The sequence below is a fragment of the Prionailurus viverrinus genome, chromosome B2 (assembly GCF_022837055.1).
Source record: "Prionailurus viverrinus isolate Anna chromosome B2, UM_Priviv_1.0, whole genome shotgun sequence".
Lineage (NCBI taxonomy): Eukaryota > Metazoa > Chordata > Mammalia > Carnivora > Felidae > Prionailurus > Prionailurus viverrinus.
The window spans coordinates 123,546,443-123,571,956 of record NC_062565.1 but is presented as its reverse complement, the minus strand read 5'-3'; the positions used below and the strand labels follow the sequence as shown (position 1 = coordinate 123,571,956).

General features: G+C 40.2%; 1 protein-coding gene across 6 annotated transcripts in view; it reads left to right on the top strand.

Annotated features, from left to right (window-relative positions):
* The window catches only part of MAP7 (microtubule associated protein 7), a 178,237-nt gene that overhangs the window by 121,160 nt on the left and 31,563 nt on the right, over window positions 1-25,514 (top strand). For 5 of the 6 annotated variants that reach the window (XM_047857797.1, XM_047857794.1, XM_047857796.1 and 2 more), the window contains exons 3-6: window positions 337-414; window positions 15,551-15,714; window positions 16,194-16,311; window positions 20,492-20,602. In XM_047857797.1, coding sequence (XP_047713753.1) covers window positions 337-414; window positions 15,551-15,714; window positions 16,194-16,311; window positions 20,492-20,602 — 471 coding nt within the window. The remainder of the gene's footprint in view (window positions 1-336; window positions 415-15,550; window positions 15,715-16,193; window positions 16,312-20,491; window positions 20,603-25,514) is intronic. The other variant, XM_047857798.1, reaches the window with a different exon arrangement.

Sequence of the window (25,514 nt, the reverse complement as noted above, 5' to 3'; positions counted from 1 at the left end):
ATCTCCTATAGATATGGGGGTGGGAAAAAAAGGTGTTTTTTTTTTTTTCTCCTTGTGATGAGAAGTCTTAGGATATGTAATCCTATTCTCTTATGCAATGTCTTTGAACAGAAGAAAAAGACATTACGTAAGAGAGTATATCTTGGCGTAGATCAATGCTTGGAAGTTCTCAGAAAAACGATGTAATAATAAAGTGTATCACCGGAACTATAGCCATCTATGGTAATTGTTGTTAAGACGTCGTGATGTTTTATCCTTCGAATTTACTGGACCAAAAGCTATTTAGCAGTATCAGAAAATCTGCTCTTCTCCTAACGTGTTTGCTCTCCTTTTCAGACCCTCCTCCCGTGCTGCGGGTTGACGACCGGCAGCGGCTGGCCCGGGAACGGCGCGAGGAGCGGGAGAAGCAGCTAGGTATCCATCCCCCAGCCCCCGTCCGGTCCTGCGGGGACGCCGCTGTGCAGATGTTGCTTTTCACCTCCGGGCTCAGGGACGCTTCCCGTTGAGCCAGTGGCCATCACTGTAACAACCATGCGTGTCTTTACGAGTTGTACAGAGGGACGTGAAACACAGCTTAGTATGTGATGGAAACATCGGGCTAAACTGTAAGCAGCAGTAAAGGCCAGGCCAGGATTGAGGTCGTTTTCACTTTGTTTCTCATAATCACGGTTTCATGTGACACCTGAGAGAATGTAATTATAAGAGGCGTGAGGGCTCAGCTTACATTTTACAGCGTAAAAAAAAAGCAAACAAACCAAGGACAGTAAGCTTATGGTTCTTTTTTATGTGAGCAGTCACGAGCACACGCACTGCCAGGGCACTTCCTGCTTTCCGTGTGAAAAAACTGCTGCTGTTGAATCTATAGACAGAGGCTACCAGCACGCTGCCAGGAAAAAGGCAAAGCCTCCTGCTGAGCTGTCTGATTTTTCACTTGTTACCTAAGGTCGTTGTGGAAGGTTAGCAGCTATGGTGCTGCCACGTAATCACCTGGAGAGCTGCGTCCTGACGACTGCCTTACCAGGAAGCCAAGATAAAGCACTATTGTCTCCCAGAACTTTGAGCAAGGATGCCAGTGCCCACTCCCCCTTTACTTTGATGCCCATTTATGCAAAACTGCTAAAACAGGATACTGTCTTTACATCCCTTGGAAAGATGAAATGCCTGTCGGTGCATCTCAGTGTTGCCAGAATGTCTCTAATTTAAAACTAGAACTGACTGAGGTTGCCACCATGTTTCCAGGAGATGACCCATGACTTTTCTAGAGTTCCACTGCATTTTGTAAGAGTTCATGTTTCAGTTGGAGAAGAACCCGGCACCTGTCCCCCATCTTTTCCATCGTTCTTATTCACAAACCCAAATTTGGGAGATTCACTGCAAGCTGATTTTCAAGTCTGTTGACGTTATTTCTTTCTCTCCCTTGCCATAATGGTCATGCGAGGTCAGTTGTTTTCCTGCCAAGGTCTTTTCAACACAGATTTCAGCAACGTGGTGGGAGGGAACGAGCTCTGCTGCTTTTCTGTGCCTCAACTTTCCACCCAGGCTTGAAGTGTCCTGTCCCTGATAGGTTTCCTGCAGGCTGATGGGTTCCTGGAGGGCAGGGCTGTGTGTGGCCATCAGGCTCGTGCTTTCCCAGAAGCACTCTGCAGCCTGGGTATCTTCCTCCTGCGAGTGATGCCCACCGCTCCCTGATTCAGGTCGGCTTGACAAGTGGATCAGAACAGAGGAAATAGAGCCAGCGAAGCAGAAAGAGACTCCAGATAAGCAAAAAGGAGAAACTGCCCACTGCTCTGGGATGGCTGGTATTGCACTCTGTGTTTGGATCCACCCAAGGGTTAGCACTTGAACCCTCTCCTGTCTCTGCCTGCTCCAGCTGGGTCAGGTCTCACCCTATCAAATCTCTCCTTAGACTTGCAATGTGGATTTCTTTCTGTGTGAGAAGTAGCTCCATAGTGTCAGGAGACTACTCTGTTAACGATTTAAATCCCATTGCGAAGTAGCTTTTATACATTAACTCATATCTTTCTGTTTGAGTGTGTGTTTCAGAGCCAAGCACTATTAGTTTTTTTGTGGAAAGCATGAACAAGCTGGCCAAACAAAAATGATTTCACTTCTTATTCTATAAAGTTGTGAGATGTATAGCTTCGGACTGCACACTCTGCAAGTTGCCTAGCTTTGTATACTGAGTGGCTCAATTTTTTTCTTTTTTTTTTTTTAATTTTTTTTTTTTTAACATTTCTTTATTTTTGAGGCAGAGAGAGACAGAGCATGAGCAGGGGCAGGTCAGAGAGAGAGTGAGACACAGAATCCAAAACAGGCTCCAGGCTCTGAGCTGTCAGCCCAGAGCCCAATGCGGGGCTCGAACTCATGGACCGCGAGATCATGACCTGAGCTGAAGTCAGACGCCCAACCGACTGAGCCACCCAGGCACCCCTCAATTTTTTTCTTAAGATGTAGACCCAATTTCAATTCATATCCACAGGACAGAGCACGACTCATTAATTTATAAATTCAAAAACCTTATTTGCCAGGTACTGTGTTCAAAAGACAAGGAGAGATTAAGACCCAACATTCCAGGGCTAGTTGTAGTGTAGGGGGACGGGGGATAAACCCACAGCAATTATAATAGGAGGTGGCATTGAAAGGGTGTCACGTGCCACTGGAGATTCCCACTAGAGGATGTAGAGGCGCTATCCCAGAAGATAGAAGAGGCAGAGACTGTAGAACAATGATACAGGGATAGGCGGGAAAAGGTATTTGCTAAGAGTCTGACCCATCATGCTCCTTAGATTATATGATATGGGTGAAAGTCATTTTCAGATGATTGTATTATCCTGTTACTACAACTTGACTTTTTTGGTGAGGTAGCACATAACATACATAGTTTTTCTTCTTATCCCTTCTGTGTTCAATAAATATCATGGCTTCCTTAATTCTGATCTTCTTGTTGTTGAAAATCATAATTTTAATGAAGTGTATCAGTCCTATATTTAATGAAATATATCAGTCCTTTTATTTTTTATTGGCATTTAATTGCATTTTCTTTCTAGATTGTAAACAGTGACTTTTTGCCTAATTTTTTCCATTTAAGCCATCATAGCAGCAACTAAATCTCGAGAGACTCTCTTCAGCCTTCATAAATCTACCTGTAAACATACATGTGCGCACACATACATACGTTTGTAAAAGAGTCCTCTAAAACCTAGCATCGAACTTAAATTATGCCTTACAATATATAAGGATTTTTTAAAAATCTTAAGTGCTAAAAATCAAAGGGCACACCTGAGCAACCACCTTTAAACTGTGCTTTGCAAAAACTATAATGACAGTAGAATGTTAAAAAGAAGGGGTGAGGGGCTGTCACTTAATAACAGATCTCTGGAATGTGGTAGCACCAACTGTTACCAAGCTTTCAAACTTTAAAGCTTTTCAAGTTAAAAAAAAAAAAAAGAAAAGAAATGGAATACATTCCATAAGTTCCAACAAAGCAAAGTTTAAAATGATTGGTCATTCAGCCTGATTATTCACTGTTAGATGTGGGTTGAAACTGACATTGAAATCGTTAAAGACTTTTGTTTTAATCCATGTTTTTAAAAAAGCAAGGTAGAGAGGGAGAATAAAGGTCTTTTTGTTTTGGGTGGCATGTCATGTTTGTACTATTTTGCAAACAGGGAGGACCTATTAATAACTTTCTGTGGGTTAAATCTCTGAGTCATGCTTTAATGCTTTTATGGTAGGATTATGTCATGTGGCTCGTTCTTTCTACATTATCCTTCAATTTATAACATAAAGCCAGGTGTAATTCTTCATGTTTGGGACTGTTCTGTGCATTTGGTTGAGCACATGTACTCTGAAAGCTTTATTTTTCTGTCTTAAAAGCTTTATACATGAAAGATCTCCTCAACCACTCTGTTTCCTCTGATTCTGTTCAGGCCATTCCTTCACACTCCCCTCTCTTGACTTCTGCATCTTTTTCACCATCTCTCCTCTAAGCTGTAATTTTGTTTTTTCCCAAGGGGAAAAGAAATTCATTTGTTCTCATTGGTTTCGACTCTCCTTTTTTGATGATAAGAGTTCTTCACGTTCAGCAGCTCATAAGGCTATGGATGCTTCCCCCCACCCCTTACCTGAACCTCAGCTTCTGTATAACTAGCTTGTTCGTCAACTTTCATTCCCAAACTGACTCCTCTAGGTGATTCTTGTGTCCTGATCAATTGCACCAATATCTTTCTGGCCCTAAGAAATCATTTCTTTCAGCTCTTTTTGGTACGTGTGCTATTGCTGGAGGCACTGGCATCTCTCTGAGTACCAGTCTTAGCTGTTGGATCTTTTGCATAATAACACATTTTTCTCTTCCTTGGTGGCCCAGTGCTGGGCACTACTAGTCTCCACCTCAGGCCACTTGGTAGTTATCAGTGGTTAGCCAGACTCAGCCTAGTCTTCAAGCTGGAGCGTCAGCCATCTCAAGCCTAGTATGTAGGTGGAAGTTGCCACGTTCTCTCTGTCCCTCAATCCAGTTAGTCATGAGACTAGCTGACGCTGTCTTCAAAATGAATCTCAGATCCATGTCTTTAAATTTGCTGCCTGTGCTATTATCCTAGTCCAGACCTTCATAAACTTGTGTCTTAATCACCAAAATCATCTCATAGATGTTATTTCTCCAGGTGTGTCACAGTTAGCACCACCCCCTCTTTTTGAAGACTTCCTGGTCTTCATTGGCTTTTCCTGTTTTGGAAATTCGATCATTTTCTCATTCTGTATTATCTTTTGCATAACATCATATTTTTGCTAGCATTCTAATGCTGTTGTTTTTTAATGTTTACTATTTTTGAGAGGGAGAGAGAGAGAGAGCATGAGCAGGGGAGAGGCAGACAGAGAAGGAGAAACAGAATCCCAAGCAGGGTCCACGCTGTGAGCACAGAGCCCCACGCAGGGCTTGAACTCACAGACCAGGAGATGATGACCTGAGTCAAAGTCAAGAGTCAGGTGCTTAACTGACTAAGCCACCCAGGTGCCCCGTTCTTTTTTGTTTTTTTAATTTTTTTTAATATTTATTTATTTTGAGAGAGAGGGAGACAGATTGTAAGTGGCGGAGGAGCAGAGACGGAGGGAGGCAGAGAATCTGACGCAGGCTCCACGCTCTGAGCTGTCCACACAGAGCTTGATGCGGGGCTCGAACTCACGAACTGCAAGATCATGACCTGAGCCAAAGTCAGATGCTTAACAGACTGAGCCACCCAGGCACTCCTGGGTGCCCCATTCTAATGCTGTTTTATGCTCTAATGACCTTCTCCTAGTTGGATTTTATATAACTTCCTGGTTGCATATATTTTAAACTTTTAAAGGCTGTGACCATAGTTTTCTAATTCTTTGTATCCCAATACATGGCACAGTACTAATTTTAAAACAGACATATAGTAAATATTTGCTGATGTTCCTTACTCTGTGTTCTTTCATGAAATACTAATAATAAATAACAGTGGGCCAAACAACATTCTACTCTGCATTATCACATTAGTAGCAAATGAGCACCGTGGTTGTACTTTTTGTGTGGATCTGCCATAATTGCTAATGGAAGCTATTTTATAGAATATTTATTTTATTTTTACCTCATGGTAAGTTAGCTTGAGAGAAGAACTGAGAGAATCTAGAAAGATGGAATAGATTTTCCTTCTGCCATAGCAGCTATTTAAGCATGTCTTTGATATGTCTTTGGTATTACTGTCAACATCCAAGCATGCATGTATATTTTACTTACTTGTTTATGGTCTGTCTGCCCCCACTGGGATATAAGCGCCACGAGAGAAAGAATTTGTGTCATTTTGTCATTTTTTTAAGTTTGTTTGTTTATTTTTGAGGTGGGGGGAGGGGCAGAGAGAGAGAATCCCAACTCACGAACCGTGAGATCATGACCTGAGCGTCAAGAGTCTGACACTTCACTGACTGAGCCACTCAGGCGCCCCATTTTGTCATTTCTGTAGGCCAGTGCATATTAACAGTGCCTGGAAGCATTGGACTGTTGATGCTCAACCGTTGTTGTTGAATGTTCAACGAATAGTAAGCATATGCATGTTACCGTAAATAGAGGTGAATGCAGCAAGTGTACTGCGAATGAGTTAAGGCATCACCCACTTACCAGGTAATACCTACCCTTCTAATAGTTCAGTGAGACAAGTCTTAGATTCTTATTCTTAACCATTTTCTCAGAGGAACAAGGATACAGAGGTCATCTATACAATACTTGTGCCTTAAAACTATTTGGTTTTCAAATTTGCTATAAAACTGATAGCGTTACAATATGTTGACAGATTTAAGAGAGCACTTACAGAGATGTCTAGCAGGCGAATAGTCTTCTGCACTTGGGGAAATACAGCGTTCCCCTTTCTGAAGATGATACAGATTAAGTTTGAAATCAGCATGAATAGTGTCACATTCCCAACTGGGGCTTTCTGGTGTTCTATGACATCATGAAAGATTATCAGAGAATTGTATGATTGATTCAGGTAGCTCGTGAAGAAAAATGTGAGCTTAGAAAACCTATCATTCAATTTATTCATAGTGGTTTTGTAGCTAAGTTCAAAGCTGTACAAGAGATCTATCATACTATAATATTGTTAGAAATCACATAGAAATCATATAGAAGATAATATAGAAAAGATTTTGCGGGGGGGGGGGGCTGAGTGGCTCAGTAAGCATCCAACTCTTGATGTTGGCTCAGGTCATGATCTCATGGTTTGTGAGACCCAGTTCCACATCGGGCTCTGTGCTGAGAGCACCGAGCCTGCTTGGGGTTCTCTCTCTGCCTCTTTCTCTGTCTCTCTCTGTCTTCTCTCTCTCTCAAAATAAATACATAAATATTTTTAAAATAATAATAGAAAATAAAAGAAGCTTTTGACCTTCAAACAAACATCAGTTGACTTGTATTTGAGTTTTTTTCTGTAGGTAATTTTATTCAACTTCTTTGCCCTTCCAGTCATAGCTTTGTATTTTGACTTTTTTTTTTTTTTTTTTTAACCTCCCTGATCTCAGTGTGTCGTGAACGCAGGGACAGCACTGTTAGTAAGAGCATGGTCAAAAGACGAACAATCATTTCAGCCTGACTTGAATGTTCATCTCAAAAACGTTGATGGGGGATTAGGATTAATTAGTAAACAACCAATAATGCTGTATCCATTAGAGTCAGATGCAAAGCTGCCCCTGATCTCACACTTCACTTTATTCCATTAGCACAGTCGGTGGTTTTGACAAGACTATCCACAAAAAGACATGGATGAATTTTGGGACAGCAGTCTTCCTAATCCAAATTGCTACTGGGCAGAACTTTGACAGATCCGTGGCTAATCTTGGCATCTAGTCTCTGAAGTGGTCACTTAATGAATGTAGTGTACAAAAGCCCGTAAGGCTGTCTGGCAAGCTATGAACAGCTAAGGGATCTGGATACACGTTAGTGGGAGGGATATGGATGTGAGCACATACCACAGCAGCTATATCATGAGTCAAGCTCAGGACTGGCAAGAATAAATGCTTGTTGCAGGATGGATTTGGTAACGCAGAGGCTGAAGCTCTAACATAAAACAAATGAATCATTGTGACTAAGCAGCCATTATTTGTTTCTCCAGAACTGACTTTGCCTTTGAGGCTGAAGATTAAAAGATCTTAAAATCTGAAAAGTGAGGGGCCTTGTAAATAGATGATGATAAAGGCTAAGAGTGATATGAGAAGATCAGGCTCTTCACATTGGATGACCAACTTGTCCCCAATACAGAGCAGGAGTCTAGTCCCTGGGAGGTGTTGCACATCACGCCCTTCCACATAATGGCTCATTGTTTGCTTGTAGAGTCAGACAGTCCAGAGATTGAATTCCAGTTCCACCTCTGACTTATTGTGAGACATCAGGCATGTGACGTCACTTCTCTGTGTCTCAGACTTCTTATAATAAGGTTAATAGCAGTGTCTACCTCACTGAGTGGCTGTGAAGATAATGCCTGTGAATCACTTGGTGTCAGCACAAAGTGAGCTGAAGACATCTCACCGAGGTGAAAAAATGAGGGTGGCAGACCATGTGATTCCACAGATACTGATTTAGATGCCTGGGATTGGAGAAGCCTCATGTTTCCCGGCTGGGGGAGACAGAGAGAGAGGGTTGTTTGTGTCTCCTGGTCCAGCAGGGTAGGGCTCAGTAGACCTGCCAGGTGAGGAGGATGGCAACATTTTTTAAGGAGTAAAGAGGATTTGGGGTAAGGTGGTAACTAACTAAAAGATTCCAAGGACATCAGTTGATCTGTGTGCTTTAGCACAACCCCCACTTACTTTAGCAGAGGCTGAACACGCCTTGAAGCCTGGCCCTGAAGATAGAAAGTCATGGATGGTATTGCATTCTTCTATCAAAAGTCCTTCAGCCCATGTATAAGGAGGGCTCTTGGGTCTTCCACAGGTATAAACTGCTCCCCCAGCCCCTCGGTCCCATTTAGTTTTCTACGGTGTGCAGGGAGGAAGGCCCCTCAGGGGTGGGAGACCTAATTGTAATCACACACAGCTCCTCAAAGAGAAAAACAAAAATTGAGTCCTGGGAGTTAATTGGAAGAGATCTTGGAGATCATTTTGTACATACCCTCTAATTTAGAAGTCAGGTAGGTTGGCTAATTTTCCCAAAGTCACGCAAAATTAGTAGCAGAATCAAAGCCTGAACTCAGATATTAGCACTTGTCATCTTCTGGTTCTTTATGATATTCCTGGCTATGCTGGTACCCGGTGTTAGCAGGCACCGAGTCATATCCTTCCATAGCTTAATATGAAACCAACACAGCAGTTCTGTAGGTTTCAGAGATGACGTGATAACATGGCTCTACTCTCTGAATGTCACATTTTTCTTTTTGTCGTATGGTAGTGACACCTGTACTTACACAGAAGTAAGCCTGTTCAGGACCATGCTGCAGGGTGCCTATGTGGCTCAGTCGGTTGAGCGTCCGACTTCGGCTCAGATCATGATCTCAGCTCATGAGTTCGAGCCCCACATCAGGCTCTGTGCTGACAGCTCGGAGCCTGGAGCCTGCTTTGGATTCTGTCTCCCTCTCTCCCTGCCTCTCTCCTGCTTGTACTCTGTCTCTCCCTTTCTCTCAAAAGTAAATAAACATTAAAAAAAAAAAAAAAAAAAAGGACCAGGCCGGGCACTAGATTGTTGAGTGACTGGAGCAGGGAGTCCATCCAGCCCACGAGTGTGCTGTCTGAGTAGTTGGTCCTACCTGTGTTCTTCCCATCAGCTGCATTCCCTCTGGGACAGCAGGGCAGGAATCGGTCTGCTTGTCATAAAGATTCGCTCATGATAATTATCTGTATGTATTGAGCTCCTGCTGTGTGTTGGCCCTGGGCTGAGCACTCCGCATGTCACCCTGAGCCCACCGAGACCCTGTCAGGAAAATGGCACCATGGCAGCTTGAGGAAATGAGACCACAGAAGTCACCACTTGCTCAGTGGCAGATGAATGGTAAATGGCAGGCCTGGGGGTGGACTCCCAGTCCTGTGAGCCCTGATCTTGTGCTTTATCCGCTACAGGACTTTGCCTATCATTTTTGAATTCCTTTTAGTACAAGAGTCACTGTGTGTTTCTAAATGGAGTCCAAAATGATGGTGGGTTTCTCCTTTATGTGTCGCTGTCATACTGTTAATAGTGTCCCCTTTGCATGGCACTGATATATTGTTAGTGTCATTAAAGTATGATCCCGGTAGCAGCAGCTCAGGGGTGGAACTGATTTATCAATGGCCAGTGTTTCAGGGGCTTCAGTCGGTTTTCATTTTATTTTATGTTCTTTTTTTTTTTTTTTTTTTTTTTTTTAACGTTTATTTATTTTTGGGACAGAGAGAGACAGAGCATGAACGGGGGAGGGGCAGAGAGAGAGGGAGACACAGAATCGGAAACAGGCTCCAGGCTCTGAGCCATCAGCCCAGAGCCCGACGTGGGGCTCGAACTCACAGACCGCGAGATCGTGACCCAGCCGAAGTCGGACGCTCAACCGACTGCGCCACCCAGGCGCCCCTTATTTTATGTTCTGATACCCAGAATCCAGGGAAAAATTAGAACTTCATGAGAATAAAGGTTAATAATACTATGATTCCTTTTTTGTACATGCTGTTCTTTTACAGAGCTGCCTCTATGAAATGAGTGATTGTTAATGACTTAAATGTGAAGAAACTGTGTACTCATCTGCTCAGGCTGCCATGACGAAATACCATAGACTGGGGGGCTTAAACAGCAGATATTTATTTTCTTACCATTTGGGACACTGGAAAGTCCAAGATTAAGGTTCTGGCAGGGTTCACTTTCTGGTGAGACCCCTCTTCTGGCTTGCAGATGTCTGCTTTCTTCTCATGCGGTCTTTCCTCTGAGCATGAAGAGAGAGGGAGAGTGAGCTCTCTGGTGTTTCTTTTTACAAGAATCACTAAGCCTATTGGGTCAGGGCCTCACCCTTATGACCTCATTTATTTATTTATTGTTTAAAAAAATCTATTTGTTATTTATTTTGAAGGAGAGAGCATGTACACGGGGGACAGGGGCAGAGAGAAAGGGAGAGAAAGAATCCCAAGCAGACTCTGAGATGTCAACGCGGAGCCTGACACGGAGCTCAATCTCACCAACCATGAGATCGTGACCTGAGCCGCAATCAAGAGTCAGAAGCTTAACCGACTGAACCACCCAGGCGCTCCCCTTATGACCTCATTTAAACAGGATTACCTTCTATAGGCCCTGTCTCCAAATATAGTCACATTGAGCATTAAGGCTTCAACATGTGAATTTAGGGATGGGGGTGGGGGTGGAGCGGAGGAGGGCAAGTTCAGTCCATAGCAGTTGTTGATTGTTTTCTTGTGTTCAAATCTCTCATTTCTGAAGGAGAAAATACAAGACTTTGACATTAATTATCATTTACACAGTGTTTTAAATAAGTAAATTAAATGAACTTTCGTAGAATAAATTAACTTCTACTTCTCATTAAATAATTGAGATATTTTATGTGCTGTCCTTCAGTTTAAAAGATACATGATCGGGACGCCTGGGTGGCTCAGTCGGTTGAGCGTCCGACTTCAGCTCAGGTCATGATCTCGCGGTCCGTGAGTTCAAGCCCCGCGTCAGGCTCTGGGCTGATGGCTCGGAGCCTGGAGCCTGCTTCGGATTCTGTGTCTCCCTCTCTATCTGCCCCTCCCCCATTCATGCTCTGTCTCTCTCTGTGTCAAAAATAAAAATAAACGTAAAAAAAAAATTTTTTTTTTAAATAAAAGATACATGATCTGTACTTAGTAATATTGCTAACGCTCACCAACAGAGTCTACAATAATACAAAAGTGTTGTTTGCTCTTTCACCATCATTTGCCCCGTTCTCTTTGTAACTGTTTAAAGGCAAGGTAATAGGATCTCCACTTCCTGCTAGAAAATAGAAGTAGAACTCAATTAGAGCTCAATGGATAAGGAAATATTATTCCTTAAAAAGATTATTTGAGATAAAATTAATTATTTTTTATAACTTCTAGCCCTCTAGTGATTTACAGCACAACCTTAAGCACTACCTTTGATTTTCTGAATTGAGATCATAGTGATGATGATGATGATGATGATGATGACGACAACGACAGATTTGGCAATAATCGCTAATATTTGTTGAATGTTTAATGTTTAACAATAACATACCCTAAAACTATTTTAAGTGTAGTTCTTCTTTTACTCCTTTCAGGAAACCCATGGGGAAGGTCCTATATTTAGCCACAGTTTACCCTGACAAAAGTGAGGCATTGGGAGATTAAGTAACTTGCCCAAGACCACACAGTTATGGGTGAATGAATCAGGAAGTAGTGCCCAGTGAATCAGGAAGTAATTATTAAGACTTTTAGATATGTTCAAGTTGTGAAAAGCACTATGGTGAATGAGGGGAAGGGGGGAAAGCAGAGAAAACCTTTGCTACCTAGAAATCAGAATAGAAGAAATGCCGGAGTTTGTGGTAGATGTCATAAGAGCAGCATTGACACCCCCCACCCCCCAGAAGAGCTGAAGCTCCTGCAGAAGACCTTGAGGGCAGTGTTCCTCCAAATGCCATCAGTAGACCACTTGGGACCACCTAGAATCTCTTGGGAGGCAGTTTTCGGGGCCCCATCCTAGAATTAATAAATATGAATATGAGGGTTGGAGCCCAGGAATTTGCATTTTAACTACTATCCCCCCAACACACACATACACACGTACTCCCTTCCAGAGGTGATCCTGAAATACATTGTAAGACCCCTGCCTTAAAGGATGGATCTGTTGGAATTAACAATGATGGCAGCTTTCTCAACAGGGAAACCATGGAAGCAAAGACATGGAAGAAGCATGGGTTATTTGGGAGGTGCAGTAAGGAAACAGGACTAATTAGAAGTAAGAGGCTCTTCTGGAAAGCAGTGCAGAATAAGGCCACATAAGGATATTAAGGCCAAGCTTAGGTAGGACTTTAGAAATCAGTGGAGTTTCAGTTAAGTGAGAAAATAACCACAAATACTCATGAGCGAGAAAATGGCCTGATGAAAAACATGACTTAAGGAAAATTACCTGTGAATTGATAAATTCTTATTTTACAAATATATCTTACCGGTTTTAAAAAATGTTTTCTTAATATTTCATAAGCATTTTTTCTTGTTTTGTCTTTTGGCTTCTGGGACATCTTATAGGAAAAGACAAGATGACATTCATAAATATCCTCAAAGAATCTGAAGTTTTCCTCAACATGGGGTATAAAAGTCAAAGACTATATAGTTTGAAAGCCAAGAGTTAAGAAATAGATGGGTCTTACTGCCTGTATCCAGGCTTCAAGGTATAAAGCTATTTCTTTTTTCTGCCTGAGACCTTTACCCATTGCCTGTGGGAGTATAAATTGGTGTGACTTCCACAGAGGACAGTGTGAGAGTATCTATCAAAATGTTAAGTGTAGGGGCACCTGGGTGGCTCAGTCGGTTGAGCATCTAACTTCAGCTCAGGTCATGATCTCACAGCTCGTGAGTTTGAGCCCCGCGTTGGACTCTGTGCTGACAACTCAGAGCCTGGAGCCTGTTTCAGATTCTGTGCCTCCCTCTCTCTCTGCCCCAACCCGCTCGCATTCTGTCTCTGTCTCTTTCAAAAATAAATAAACATTAAAAAAATTTTTTTTTTAATTTAAGTGCATATTCCCTTGGATTCAGCAATTCTACTTCTACATAGATATGCTCACATCTCTACAGAGGTTATGATAACACAATGTCACTCAAGGTCTGAATTGGTAAAATACTGGAAACAACTAAGAAAATCTATCAATAAGTATTTGGTTATATAAAATAAGGTATGTTGGGGCACCTGGGTGGCTCAGCCGGTTAAGCATCCAACTCTTGGCTTTGGCTCAGGTCATGATCTCACAGTTTCATGAATTTGAGCCCTGGGTCAGTCTCTGTGCTTGCAGCACGGACCCTGCTTGGGATCCTCTCTCTCCCCCTCTTTCTGCCCCTCCCCACTCACATTGTCTCTGTCTCTCTCAAGATAAATACTCTTTAAAAAATATATAAAAAAATAAAATATGGTATGTAGACAGTGAAATATTATACCGCCGTTTAAAAGGTTGTTACATTCATGTTTCACATGTTGGTGTGCAGAGATCTTTAAGATCTATTTTCAGCGAAAAGAGCAAGATGCAGAGCAGAAGTGCCATACTACAGTACTACGTGGATTTTTACTTTCTTTTCCATTTGCAGAAAAGGTAGAAGTGGAACATAAGAGGGTCTAAGGTTAGAGGAAGACCTTCATTTTGCCTTTTAATATTTTGAACTGTTTAAGCTTTGACAAAAATCTGTCACTGGAAATCCACCTTTTTAAATGAACTAAAATGTGTGGTATCATTGAAAGTCGGCTAGTAAGGTATTCAGGAAATCCAAAAGATGTGTGCATGAGGGTATGTGATCACAGTAAATTCACCTTTAAAAAATGTTAGAATTATGTTCCCCATCTGTTACTTTCAATGTGTATTCTCATGGTGTTTATATTTATTCACTCATTTAGCAAATATTTATTGAGCACATACTATGTGCTTTTACTCCAAGTTTCAACATGGGCCTGAGACTTTCTTTAGAACCATCGGCTTTTAAAATTGGACGGACTCTTGAAGATCAATTTCCGCGTCTTTTAGGCAAGAGAAAACTGAAATTCAAATGAACGTGTCTTGAGATCTCCCCACCCATTAGTGGCAGTGCTGCTGGGATAACCCAGTTCTCTCTGAGTGATGTCACAGGACAAACTCATCTTGCGTCATTCTTGTTCTTTCACACAAGTAAAGTCTATTCAGACTTCCTTCAGTGGATTTGTCTCCTCAAGTGAACACCTTTAGAAAAGGTATAATGGTAGCAGAAATACAGAATTGTTAACCTTAAACATTTAGAGGAAACTGAAATGTTCTGAATTTTTTTTCTATTAAAAAAATAACATTTTGGGGTTCCTGGGTGGCTCAGTCGGTTAAGCGTCTGACTTCGGCTCAGGTCATGATCTCACAGTCCGTGGGTTTGAGCCCCGCGTCGGGCTCTGTGCTGACAGCTCAGAGACTGGAGCCTGTTTCAGATTCTGTGTCTCCCTCTTTCTCTGACCCTCCCCTGTTCATGCTGTCTCTCTGTCTCAAAAATAAATAAATGTTAAAAAAAATTTTTTTAAATAACATTTTAACTTATATGCCATTCAGTATCCTCAGGGTTTATGCTCTAAATTTTGTTTGGACTCTTGTACATACTGTGTTAATAGATCATATTAAAGATAGGTTTATCACAGCTCAAGGAAGCATCATACTAAAAAAAAAAAAAAAAAAAAGTTTTGTTGGCTATGTGTTCCCCTAAAATGAGGAAGGAAGGAACATGGATATGTAAAGGAGAAAAGAAGCATTCCATCACTGAACAATATTTTTTGAATTGTTTGTTTTCATTCAGGCTGTGATAGTAAGTCTTATCTAACCAGAGCGTGAGCGTCTCAGACACCAGATCTGCTTACTTAGTCCCTCACGTCACTTAGGTGACTCAGTGTGATAATCCATGAGGCATTTAATGTATCTTTTATCAACCATCAATTCTGGGGATTTTGTCCCAAATTCTTTTAACGTTTTCAGAGAACCAGTGCTTTGTTGAAACAAATGTAGTCACAGGCTTTTGATCTAGAGGATGATCCCATTTTTTTAAAGAGAGAGAGAGAGAGAGAGAGAGAGAGATGGATGGTGCCATTGGTTTTGTCAATAGTCAGAATTGAGACCAGAGCATGTGATGTATGCATTACTCTGTTGTAATAATATACCAAACTACAGGACTGTGGGGGATTCCCAAAAAGTAGAATTCAGTGCATCTTCTTGGACCTCATTGTCAGCATACTAAATTATGCTATAAATTAACAGTGGTACTTTTTCCTGAAAATGTGAGGAAAGCAAAGGCCAGGCTTGGCAAAGACAAAACCAAAGAACCTGTTCTTGTGGGCTGTTTATACAGTCCTGCCTGTTTAAGTTTTAAACCAGCCTATATTTCCCCTGTTTTTCTTCTAAAGCTGCGAGAGAAATCATCTGGTTAGAAAGGGAAGAGCGAGCCCGGCAGCACTATGAAAAGCACCTGGAAGAGCGGAAGAAGAAGCTGGAAGAGCAGAGGCTGAAGGAGGAGCGGAGGAGGGCTGCTGTGGAGGAAAAGCGCAGGCAGAGACTGGAGGAAGACAAAGTAAGACGCCGCTCTGGGAAGTACACAGGAGATTTGTCTGTTTCAGAAATGCAACACATTTACTATGAAACCTTCCATTAAGGTGCTGGGGTGCATAGCAGAATTAAGGAATCAGTTTTATAGATAGTCACAGCTTCCAGGGAGGTTGGGGTATGGAAGGCAGGTCCCAAATGGCGTGATTGTCGCAGTTACTTCCCTAGAAACTTTAAAAGCCCAGGTGTCTAGTCTTCGCGCTATAACTTATTTATGTTCAGTTCGCCCATATGAAAGTATTGAGACGCTTTATCACCTGGGACCTGATGATTTCAGTAACCATCCCAAGTTGATGCTCCTCCCACCCTAAGATAAGGCGTCCAAGTTAGGAAGTAGGAGTACTAAAGTAAAGATTTCAGTGGTGCCTTCCTCCATTCTGCCTTAAGTTGAAGAAGCCTCAAGCAACCAGGTTGAATCTAATCTTCCACTCCTCTGCTTCATTTGAGGAACGCCATGAAGCTGTTGTACGGCGTACAATGGAAAGGAGCCAGAAGCCAAGACAGAAGCATAACCGCTGGTCATGGGGAGGCTCTCTCCATGGGAGCCCCAGCATCCACAGTGCAGGTAAACAAACAGTGATCGCCTTCAAAATCACTCCTTTCTTCCTGGACAGTAAAAGGACAGTTGCTTCTTTTTCTCTAAGTCTGTGTTTCCAAAACAAAAATCCTGCTGAAATAATTCAACTGTAATGAAATGATGATCCTAGCTGTTTGAGGATAAGAGGGTGATGGAGGTAAGATAAGATTCTCTCTCTCCCATAACACAGGCTGCTTTTCTCTTTGGTTACATAGTTCCTTGAAGAGATAGAAATCTATGCAATGTTTCTAAGTAAACGTGCAGTTTCCACTCTGCATTATTTTAAGTAATCCTTTACATTAAGTTGTCAGGTTTATGGAATAAATTCACCAGTTTTGTCTTCCTCTCTGGAAGAATCCTAGCAGTATTGACTGATCAAAATCGATACTATGAACTTGTGTATTCAGACCTTAGAGTGTGTGCAGTTTTAATGCTCCGCGGGAGAAAGTGCAGGTTCTGAAACCAGAACCAGTGAATGCCTCAGCTATTATTCCCTTGTTCTTGAATAGACATAAAATCATACTGAAATTTGGACGTAGTGAAAGGCTTTATTTTTGTACTGTAAATTCAGTGAACCTTGAATTTTATACAGTGCGTCAGTTTTTTTCCATCTGTGTGAGTCTAATAACGTTTTTTTTTTTTTTTACTTTGAAAAATCATTGTCTTACATTCTGTCCCCAGGTGGTTTTGTTGCATCATCATTCACCTTTCTCGATTTAGCAGGCCTGGACCACCACTTCACAACTCTTGGTGGTACTAGAAAATCTGGTACAGACATCCCCGTGGTTGCCGGTTGCCTGACCTGTAGCTAGCACCTCTGACCCAGGGCCAGTTCATCGCTAGCTGAGCCGTCACCACCGTAGTCATAATGCATGCCTAATACCCCATTGCATAGACCTAGATCTGGGCATGGCACAGTGTTTCTTAAGTGTGATGATGGTAGAACTCAGGTGACTTGAAGGTGTTGAAATAATGTCATTACATGTAATGTGTTTACTTTCTCTTTAAGTGACCGTTTTGGACAAAATCTTTAAAAAAGTGTTTTTTAGTTAATGGATTACCTGGAATCGAAGTACATCCAGTTGGTGTGCCCCCCACCCCACACCCCTGTCAGTACTGCTGTTTCCACTATTAGTTTTAGCCTAAATAACAATGGATTTTTGCTTACTCTCTTCTTTTATTCCTAACATTCAGTGTATCTTCTAGAACCTCTTTGTTTTAAAAATTCTGAAAGCAAATTATCACGGCTTTCCTGTGGCGTTAAACCATACTTAAAAGCACTTTTTTTTCCTTGGCTCTTAATGACCCAGTGGTACAGGGTGGGCATGTGTCAAATCTGTAATCATAAGGATCATTCATGTGTGATATTTTATCCTAAGGGCAGTTTTACGTAAACGTTCCATACAGAAAAGCTGTCATAGTATATATTTTTATGACCTTATTTTTCCTTTACTTGGCTTCATGTTTTACTTGTGTCCAGCAGAAGTACACTCTGTTACAGATTTTCAAATATTTTTAAGGGGAAATACAGTCACTTGCCTTTAATTCTTGCTTCTACACTCAGAGTTTAATATATGACCTTCATTTCTGCCACCCAGAGCAAGAGAAACTAATGTTGTATTTGTTAGCTCTTGCATAAAATCCATTTTTATAAGGGCTGTGAATCAGAGAAAATTGCTGCTGTGCTAAACAGAGAAGTTTGAAAATAACATGGAATTTGCCAAAATTCTCAAAGGTCAGAATGATCTGCTGTGATGTTAAGAGCAGTGACCTGCTCTTACTCACATACAACAATGCCTCACTCAGGATGGGCACTCAGTCAGTGTTTGCTGATCAAAAAACAGATCCTAGAAATTAAATTTAATCCATAGTAAATCAGTGTGTTGCCTTACTGCTCACATATCGACTAGCGCTGGTTTGTAAATTTTTTTTAACTGATTCTTTTTTTTTTTTTAAGTATGTATGTATGTATTTATTTATTTATTTATTTATTTATTTATTTATTTATTTATTTTAAGAGAGACAGAGACAGCACAAGTGGAGAGGGGCAGAGAGAGAAAGAAGAGAGGGCATCCCAAGCAGGCTCCATGCCATCAGCACAGAGCCCAGCGTGGGGCTCGAACTCACAAACCGTGAGATCCTGACCTGAGCCGAAATCGAGTCAGATGATTAACCGACTAAGCCACCCAGGCACCCCAAAACTGACTCTTAATAAATCCTTTCGTGAATTTGTATTTTGTTCAGGGAGAAAAAGAAACGATTAGAAATTTTTATTGTATTAAGTAATATAATTCTCATTACATTAAGTAATACAATCAATACATGTGACACCTCCATAATTTTAATACAAATTATTAAATTTTATAATTTAATAATATGGACACCTCCATATTATTGTATTACAATCAATACAATCAATACATGTGACACCTCCATAATTTTAACCATGCAGGCCTCCAATTAGGCACACTGTCCCTCAACTAAAGCTTAACACATAAAACAATATCAGAAAATGAATTGCTTGATCCACCTAGAAATGACTTTGATCGTTCCTTATACCCCTGGATCTTACCTTTTATCATTTAGATGTTCCTTTTGATATTTTATCCTAAATCTTCAGGACTGCCCTAAGAGCCTATCAGTTAAGTGTAAATTTACGTCACAGAAACAATGTTTGGGTTTGTTTGTTTTATAATGAAGTTGCTTCAACCATACCAATGTGTCCCGGTAGAGATAGGAATGTCTGATGTTGGGGGAAGCCTTGTTTATCCGTACATTATAAACAATGGCCAAAATGATTATTCTGTGGAGAGAAGTTTACTGTAAAGTTCTGACTACCAGTGTTAGACCCGTGAGAACTGGGTGTTAAAGGCATCTACCTAAAGAATATTTTTGTTTGTTTTTAGTTTTAGAAGAAGCTAACAATAGAAAAATAAAACAAAATATGGCAACACCTTTTTTACCTTTGGCTATCACAGGTCAGAACACCTACTTGCCCTCCTAAATAAATACACTGACATTTTAGACTTTTGTTCTGTGCACTTTTATTCAGGGACTGTGATTTATTCTAATGAGCATGGTTATAATTTGGTTCCGCAGACAACAAACAACAGACAACAAACTGTTGTCCAACAGACAACAAACTAACAGCCTATTTTATATGGCTATTATTCTCTTCTGACTTGACCTTTAAGAATTACTCTAAAATTACTGACCTGAAGGATGAACAGTATCACTAATAAAGTTAAAGAGAAAGAATGCTAATTTTCTTTATATATTGCTGTCAGTTTTGTTGGGCAAGTTTGTGGACTGATTCTACATTTGTAAACTGCACTAGACTCTGTGTAACGGGCATAGAGGTGTGGTTATTCATAGACTTTTTAAAAAGAAATGCTATAGCAGCCATCCTTTCCATACCCAGAGTATTTCTTTTTCTTTTTAAAGTTTATTTATTTTGTCAGAGAGAGAGAGTGGGGGAAGGGCAGAGAGAGAGGGAGGGAGAGAATCCCATGCAGGCTCCACAGTGTCAGCACAGAGCCCGATGGGGGGCTCGATCGCATGAACCATGAGATCATGACCTGAGCCGCAATCAAGAGTCAGGTGCTTAACTGACTGAACCACCCAGGCGCCCCTTTCTTTCTTTTTAATCTGTTTTTCTGTAACGAACATTAACACCCTAGGAAAAGTAACTCTACAAGCAGAGGTATCAGCAAATACATAGAACCTGGTATTCCTCTTTTTTTCCTAGTGTTTACATTCTGTTTTACCAGCAGCCCGCTTACTACCCCCTTGTTCCTACTTGGGAAAATTATGAGGGCATCCACTTTTACAATCCTCTCTTTGTTTTCCAGTCTGCCTCCATTAGTTTAGTTCCCCTCCACTGGCCTGCCTTTGATCCTCATCTGTCTGTTGTACTATAGCAATATGCCTGAATTTTCCTGGCTGACAAACTGGTGTGCTAAACGTTTATTTTATCCTATGAGAAAAATAATTTTATTTCTGGCCTTTAAGTTACCTTTAAGACATCCACTTAGAAAACTGTGCTGTTATGTAAGATCTAGTGATAGAGCTGAAAGCATCCAATCCTAGTTTTTCCTTCCATCAGTGAACTAGGAAATTGCAATCCTGCATGCTGGCTGTCAATTAGCATTATCTCCATTTGTTTTAGATCCAGACAGGCGGTCAGTTTCCACCATGAATCTTTCGAAACATGTCGATCCCGTCATTAGCAAGCGGCTCTCCTCTTCATCTGCAACTTTACTAAATTCTCCAGATAGAGGTACAGTCAAAAGGAAAACAAAACAAAAAAAAAAGTGTTCTGTTATTTACTTAATGCTTCTTTTTTTTCTGGATGTTTACAGCTAAAAATCAGCATCTGAAGTTGCTTTCCCTACGTTTCTTAAATAGGAAGAACAAAACTTCAGAATAAAAAAGCAGTAAGCGGCTGAGCAGCATTTCCCTTGCGACAAGAACCTTGCTCATGTTAGAACTTGGCTGAATGGTTGCATTTAGCAGTGATGAAAGCGGTGCTTCTCAACTTTTTAGTAAATGAGTTTACAGCTCCAGAAATCACCCACTTATCCACCAACATGCAAATAATCTTTGTTACGAACACTTACTTTACTTCAATCATACTGTCTTTGACTTTTCATCTGTACTTTGGGAATTCCAAGCTTTGACTTTCTAAAAAATCTTCTTAAATGATTCATGTTGGTAGATTTCATTTTACTGTTTGAGTTCTCATTTAACAAAACCTTACTGCATTTCTTGTGTGTGTGTGATTGGTTTTTGGTGTCCATTCATTTTGCTCTTAAGGGATTTGGCCTGACTTCAAGAATATATCCTCATTGAAGTTTCCTAAAACTTTTAATAATTGTATCCCTCCAATTAATGTTTTATTTGAATTTTGAGTTTTATTCGTCCCATGGATTTACAGTACATGAATTTTGAGTTATTTATGAAATTAAAGTTTTATTTTGCATATTTATATGTCATAGAAGGAAAAAATCAAGTTTTTAAGATAAGCTTCGGTTTTACAGAACTAAGATTTTAAATTAGGAAACCAAAGAATTGTTGTGCAATATGAAAACATATACTCTTTAAAAGTAACAAAATCGTGGTTATTTTTGAATGTTTTATTAAGAAACTGGGAAACGTTCAGTCTTTAAAAAGAATGCAATGTGTGCATGTTCTGTGTGTATGAGTATTCATATATTTTGTATTGTATAAAAGTTGTGTCATTGTAATGTACAATATTATACCTGTTGTTATTTTATAACTAATAACTACTCACTTAAAGCAGTAAATGTTTGAGTAACTTCCTATTCTTGCCTTTTAACCTGCACCATTCCTCTTTTTTTTTTTTAACTAATTTGCTCAACTATTAACTAAATGATAACTAGTAAATGATGACTAACTAAATCATTGATATTAGACATGTAGTCAAATTAGGGGCCTTTTAGATGTTAGAGAAAAGTATTATGAACTAAAACTCCTTTCATAAATAGGCCTTATTTTCAAACCCATCCCCTTAGTATAAAATATAGCATGTGAATGCTATTCTTACAATTGTCTACTCATCTTTTCTTTGGATTTGGTCACTTACTCAGCACTTTAATGTGTCAACCCATGTCTAAGACAAACTGCAACTGGGATTTTACAGTGCTTTGATGTCAAACCTTGCTTACTGCCTCCTACAGTTTCACAGCTGAAATTGGGGTAGATGAGCAATAAACCAAACAGTACATCCTACCACACTTCTGTGGGATGACAATGATCTTTCAACTAGCAAGATGTTTTATAGATTCTGCGTGATAGTATCTAATTGGATATGCTTTTTTAAATTTTTTTTTAATATTTGTTTATTTTTGAGAGAGAGAGAGCAAGCACACATGCGGGGGAGGGGCAGAGAGAAAGGGGAACAGAGGATCCGAAGCAAGCTCTATGCTGACAGCAGAGAGCCTGATGGCAGGGCTTGAGCTCACAACCTGTGAGATCATGACCTGAGCCAAAGTCGGACGCTTAACCAACTGAGCCACCCAGGTGCCCCTGATTGGATATTCTTTTTTTTTTTTTTAATGTTTACTAATTTTATTTATTTTGGGGGAGCGGAGTGAGTGGGGGATGGGCAGAGAGATGGGGAGACACAGAACCTGAAGCAGGCTCCAGGCTCTGAGCCATCAGCACAGAGCCCCGCGCGGGGCTTGAACTCACAAACCGCGAGATCGTGACCTGAACCAAAGTCGGACCCTTAACCGACTGAGCCACCCAGGCTCCCCTGCATCCTCTGTTCTTACCCCCATGGGTGGTGCCCTTCCTTAGATCGACTCTGTATGTGTGCTTTTTTAGGTGAGGTTAAGGATCAGGGAAAGTTCAATAGCCAGTTCATAGCGAGGGCCAAGAAACTGCTCCTTGAATCATGCACGGGGCCCATCAAATTGAATCCTAAGCTGAACTTAACAGAATCAGAGGGAAAGCACTAAATTTGGGGATTCTGCTTCTCTGGCCCCTTGTCAGAAGAATTGTGAACCAGTTCCTGGGTCTACTAGGCAAGGTCAAGGTTGGCCAGGAAGGAGGATTCAGTTCATCCAGGAACTTCCATATGGTCCACGAAACAATTTTTTTTCCTTTTTTTTAAGTTAGACAAATCCTCAGGGCAGTGAGGAGCCTAGGCCTCTTAATGAGAATAGAAATTCTTCTGAATTTGAACTTCTCTAATTTAAAATTTAAGTAATTTCGTTAATTTGCTTTTCTGCTATTTTTAAAAGTTGGTGTCATGCTTTATTATCAAGTTAGGAAGCATTCTTATCAAATTATTAAATTAGAAGCTTTTACAGACAAATCCGGTAAAGGGAATATACCATTACTAGATTGTCTGAGCTTTCTCAACCCTATAGCACAGGGCTTAAGGCTGATATTAAATTGAGGTTCTGGTGCTATCAGGGTTCAGCTGGAATGCTCCACTGGTTATTAAAAATACTGAAATATTTCCATACCATTTGGTGTAAATATCCACTTCCTCAAGCGGTGCTTCCCCAGGTCCTCCAGAGCTAATGCATGGCATCCATTAGCTCTGTGCCTGTGCCCTACCTGTTTTTAAATATTTTTATTATCACACTTGAATATCGTGTCATATAGACTGATAAAATGACCTGAGTTAAAGGAAACCTCTAATTACCAAAGATCTTTTTTAATTGCTGCAATAGAGGGATTTTTGCCACTGGAGATTTTTGCATTAAAAATGTGTTTCTTCATATTCTTAAGCTACCTACTTAACCAGTTTTTTTTTTCCCCCTCAAGGAAGAATAGGGAGTTTCAAAAAAGCAAGAAATGAAGTTGCCTACTGTTTGATTAGAATTAGTCCATACATTTTTCCTTAGAATCTAGATCACAGGGCCTGGTGGTAGACCTGAAGCTGAATTCTGCCCACAGACATCTTCTGTTTGACTGGAGTAGGGTGTTTTGTTCTTTAAGTTGAATCCATTGCCATCATCCTAAAAATGGAATAGATCAAGTAACATTTAGGTTTCCTACTTCTAATGAAATATCGGGATGTGGCAACACTTGCCTGATTTTTGCATGACACTCGTCTCAAACTGAACAATGATTTCCTGCTTATGGAAGAAGGTGGCAGTGCAAATACCTCTAATGTTCATGTGCCTCCCCTGGTCCACGTGGTCTATTATAGGAATTGTCAATATCTCCTTTTTAAGTGCTTAAGTAGGATCAATACTATAGAGTTGTTCCACAAGAATTAATATCTCTTCCTTCATCTTAAAATCAGGCCCTGCTAGGTGAAAAAAAAAAAAACAATAAACAATAAACTAACTCCTGTCCTAACCTTTATTAAAAAGTCGTCTTATGGAAGACATCTATCTCTATCTTGTTCAGGGCATAGTAATGAATGCAGAGGAAGGGGAAACATGTTTCTTCTGGCAAAAGCTTTCTTTCACGGTGTCAGAGCTATAAAACAAATTTCTTCAGATTTGCTTTAAACACAAGTCAGAGAAGGTTTTTAATCTTCCTTTGAGGCAAATTCTTTGGTTGATGCTTTAAAGTCTCACAGAAATATAGTTAATGAACTTAGTCCAGGGGGAAAGAAAAGAGCTGTCTTTTCAATGATAAACCATCTCTGCAATTCTAAGCCAGCCCTCCTACAGAGTTTATCAGGGAAAGGAAGCATTCTTCTCTTCCCTTCCTCATCTACTTGAAAATATAGTTCTTTTGAAGATTTTCATGTATCCTCATCACCTTTCCCAGTGGTTTTATTCTGTGAATGTATTCCACTTTTAGTTTGCTTTAAATTCTGTGACTGATGCCCACATGCACACTGCCGTAGTATAGTATGTAACAGCACTTATTCCCTTATGTGTTCTACTTTATAGCTATTTCTATATTATATGTGTAATTGTACGTATACAACATATAACATCTATATTATCCTTTTATTTGTGTCTATCAGATAAGATTCGATTTAACTATGAAGACTCTCCTAATAACAAAATCTAATAAACAATTCACTAATTCTTAAATTCACCATAGCCTTGATCAAAATAGCTTCTTTTTAAAAATAAAGTCAGGAACTTAAGATGCTTTTTGGAGGTTGGTAATTCCTTTCAAGTAGGAGGAGATATTTTTTATAACAACATTTAACATCAGATAACTTTTGTTTAACTAAAACTAATTTTCTAGAATTTAGATGCCATTTCTTGAAAATTCAACATATAAAAGGTTATTTAAAAAAAAAAAAAAAGTCACTCCAGAGACAACAGGATATACACCTGCTGTTTATGGTACCAAACAGAAGTGGCCTTGTCAGGTTTAGACAGTTTTAAAGATTTTTGTAAGTGACTTGGAGTGTATTCTAAAATAGAGACAGATGATCACTTTAGTGATATTTGCAGGATTTTGCCAGCTTCTTTCCTGATATTTTTGGAAAGTAGCTTCTATATTTTCATGGGCCACCACTCAAAGCTAACAATATAAGCAAAATAGTTAATTTATGATTAGCACGTATATCCTGACAATGGTCTTGCCAACGAAGCCCCAGTACAATTTGAGACTATATTTCATTGCGTTCTTCTAAATTTATTTTCTGGAGCCTTCCCACACCCACTGGTAATTTCCAACATTGAGTTTATATTGGCTTTTGGCTTTTCTGTTTAATTTTATCTTGCTTCAGGTTTACCCTC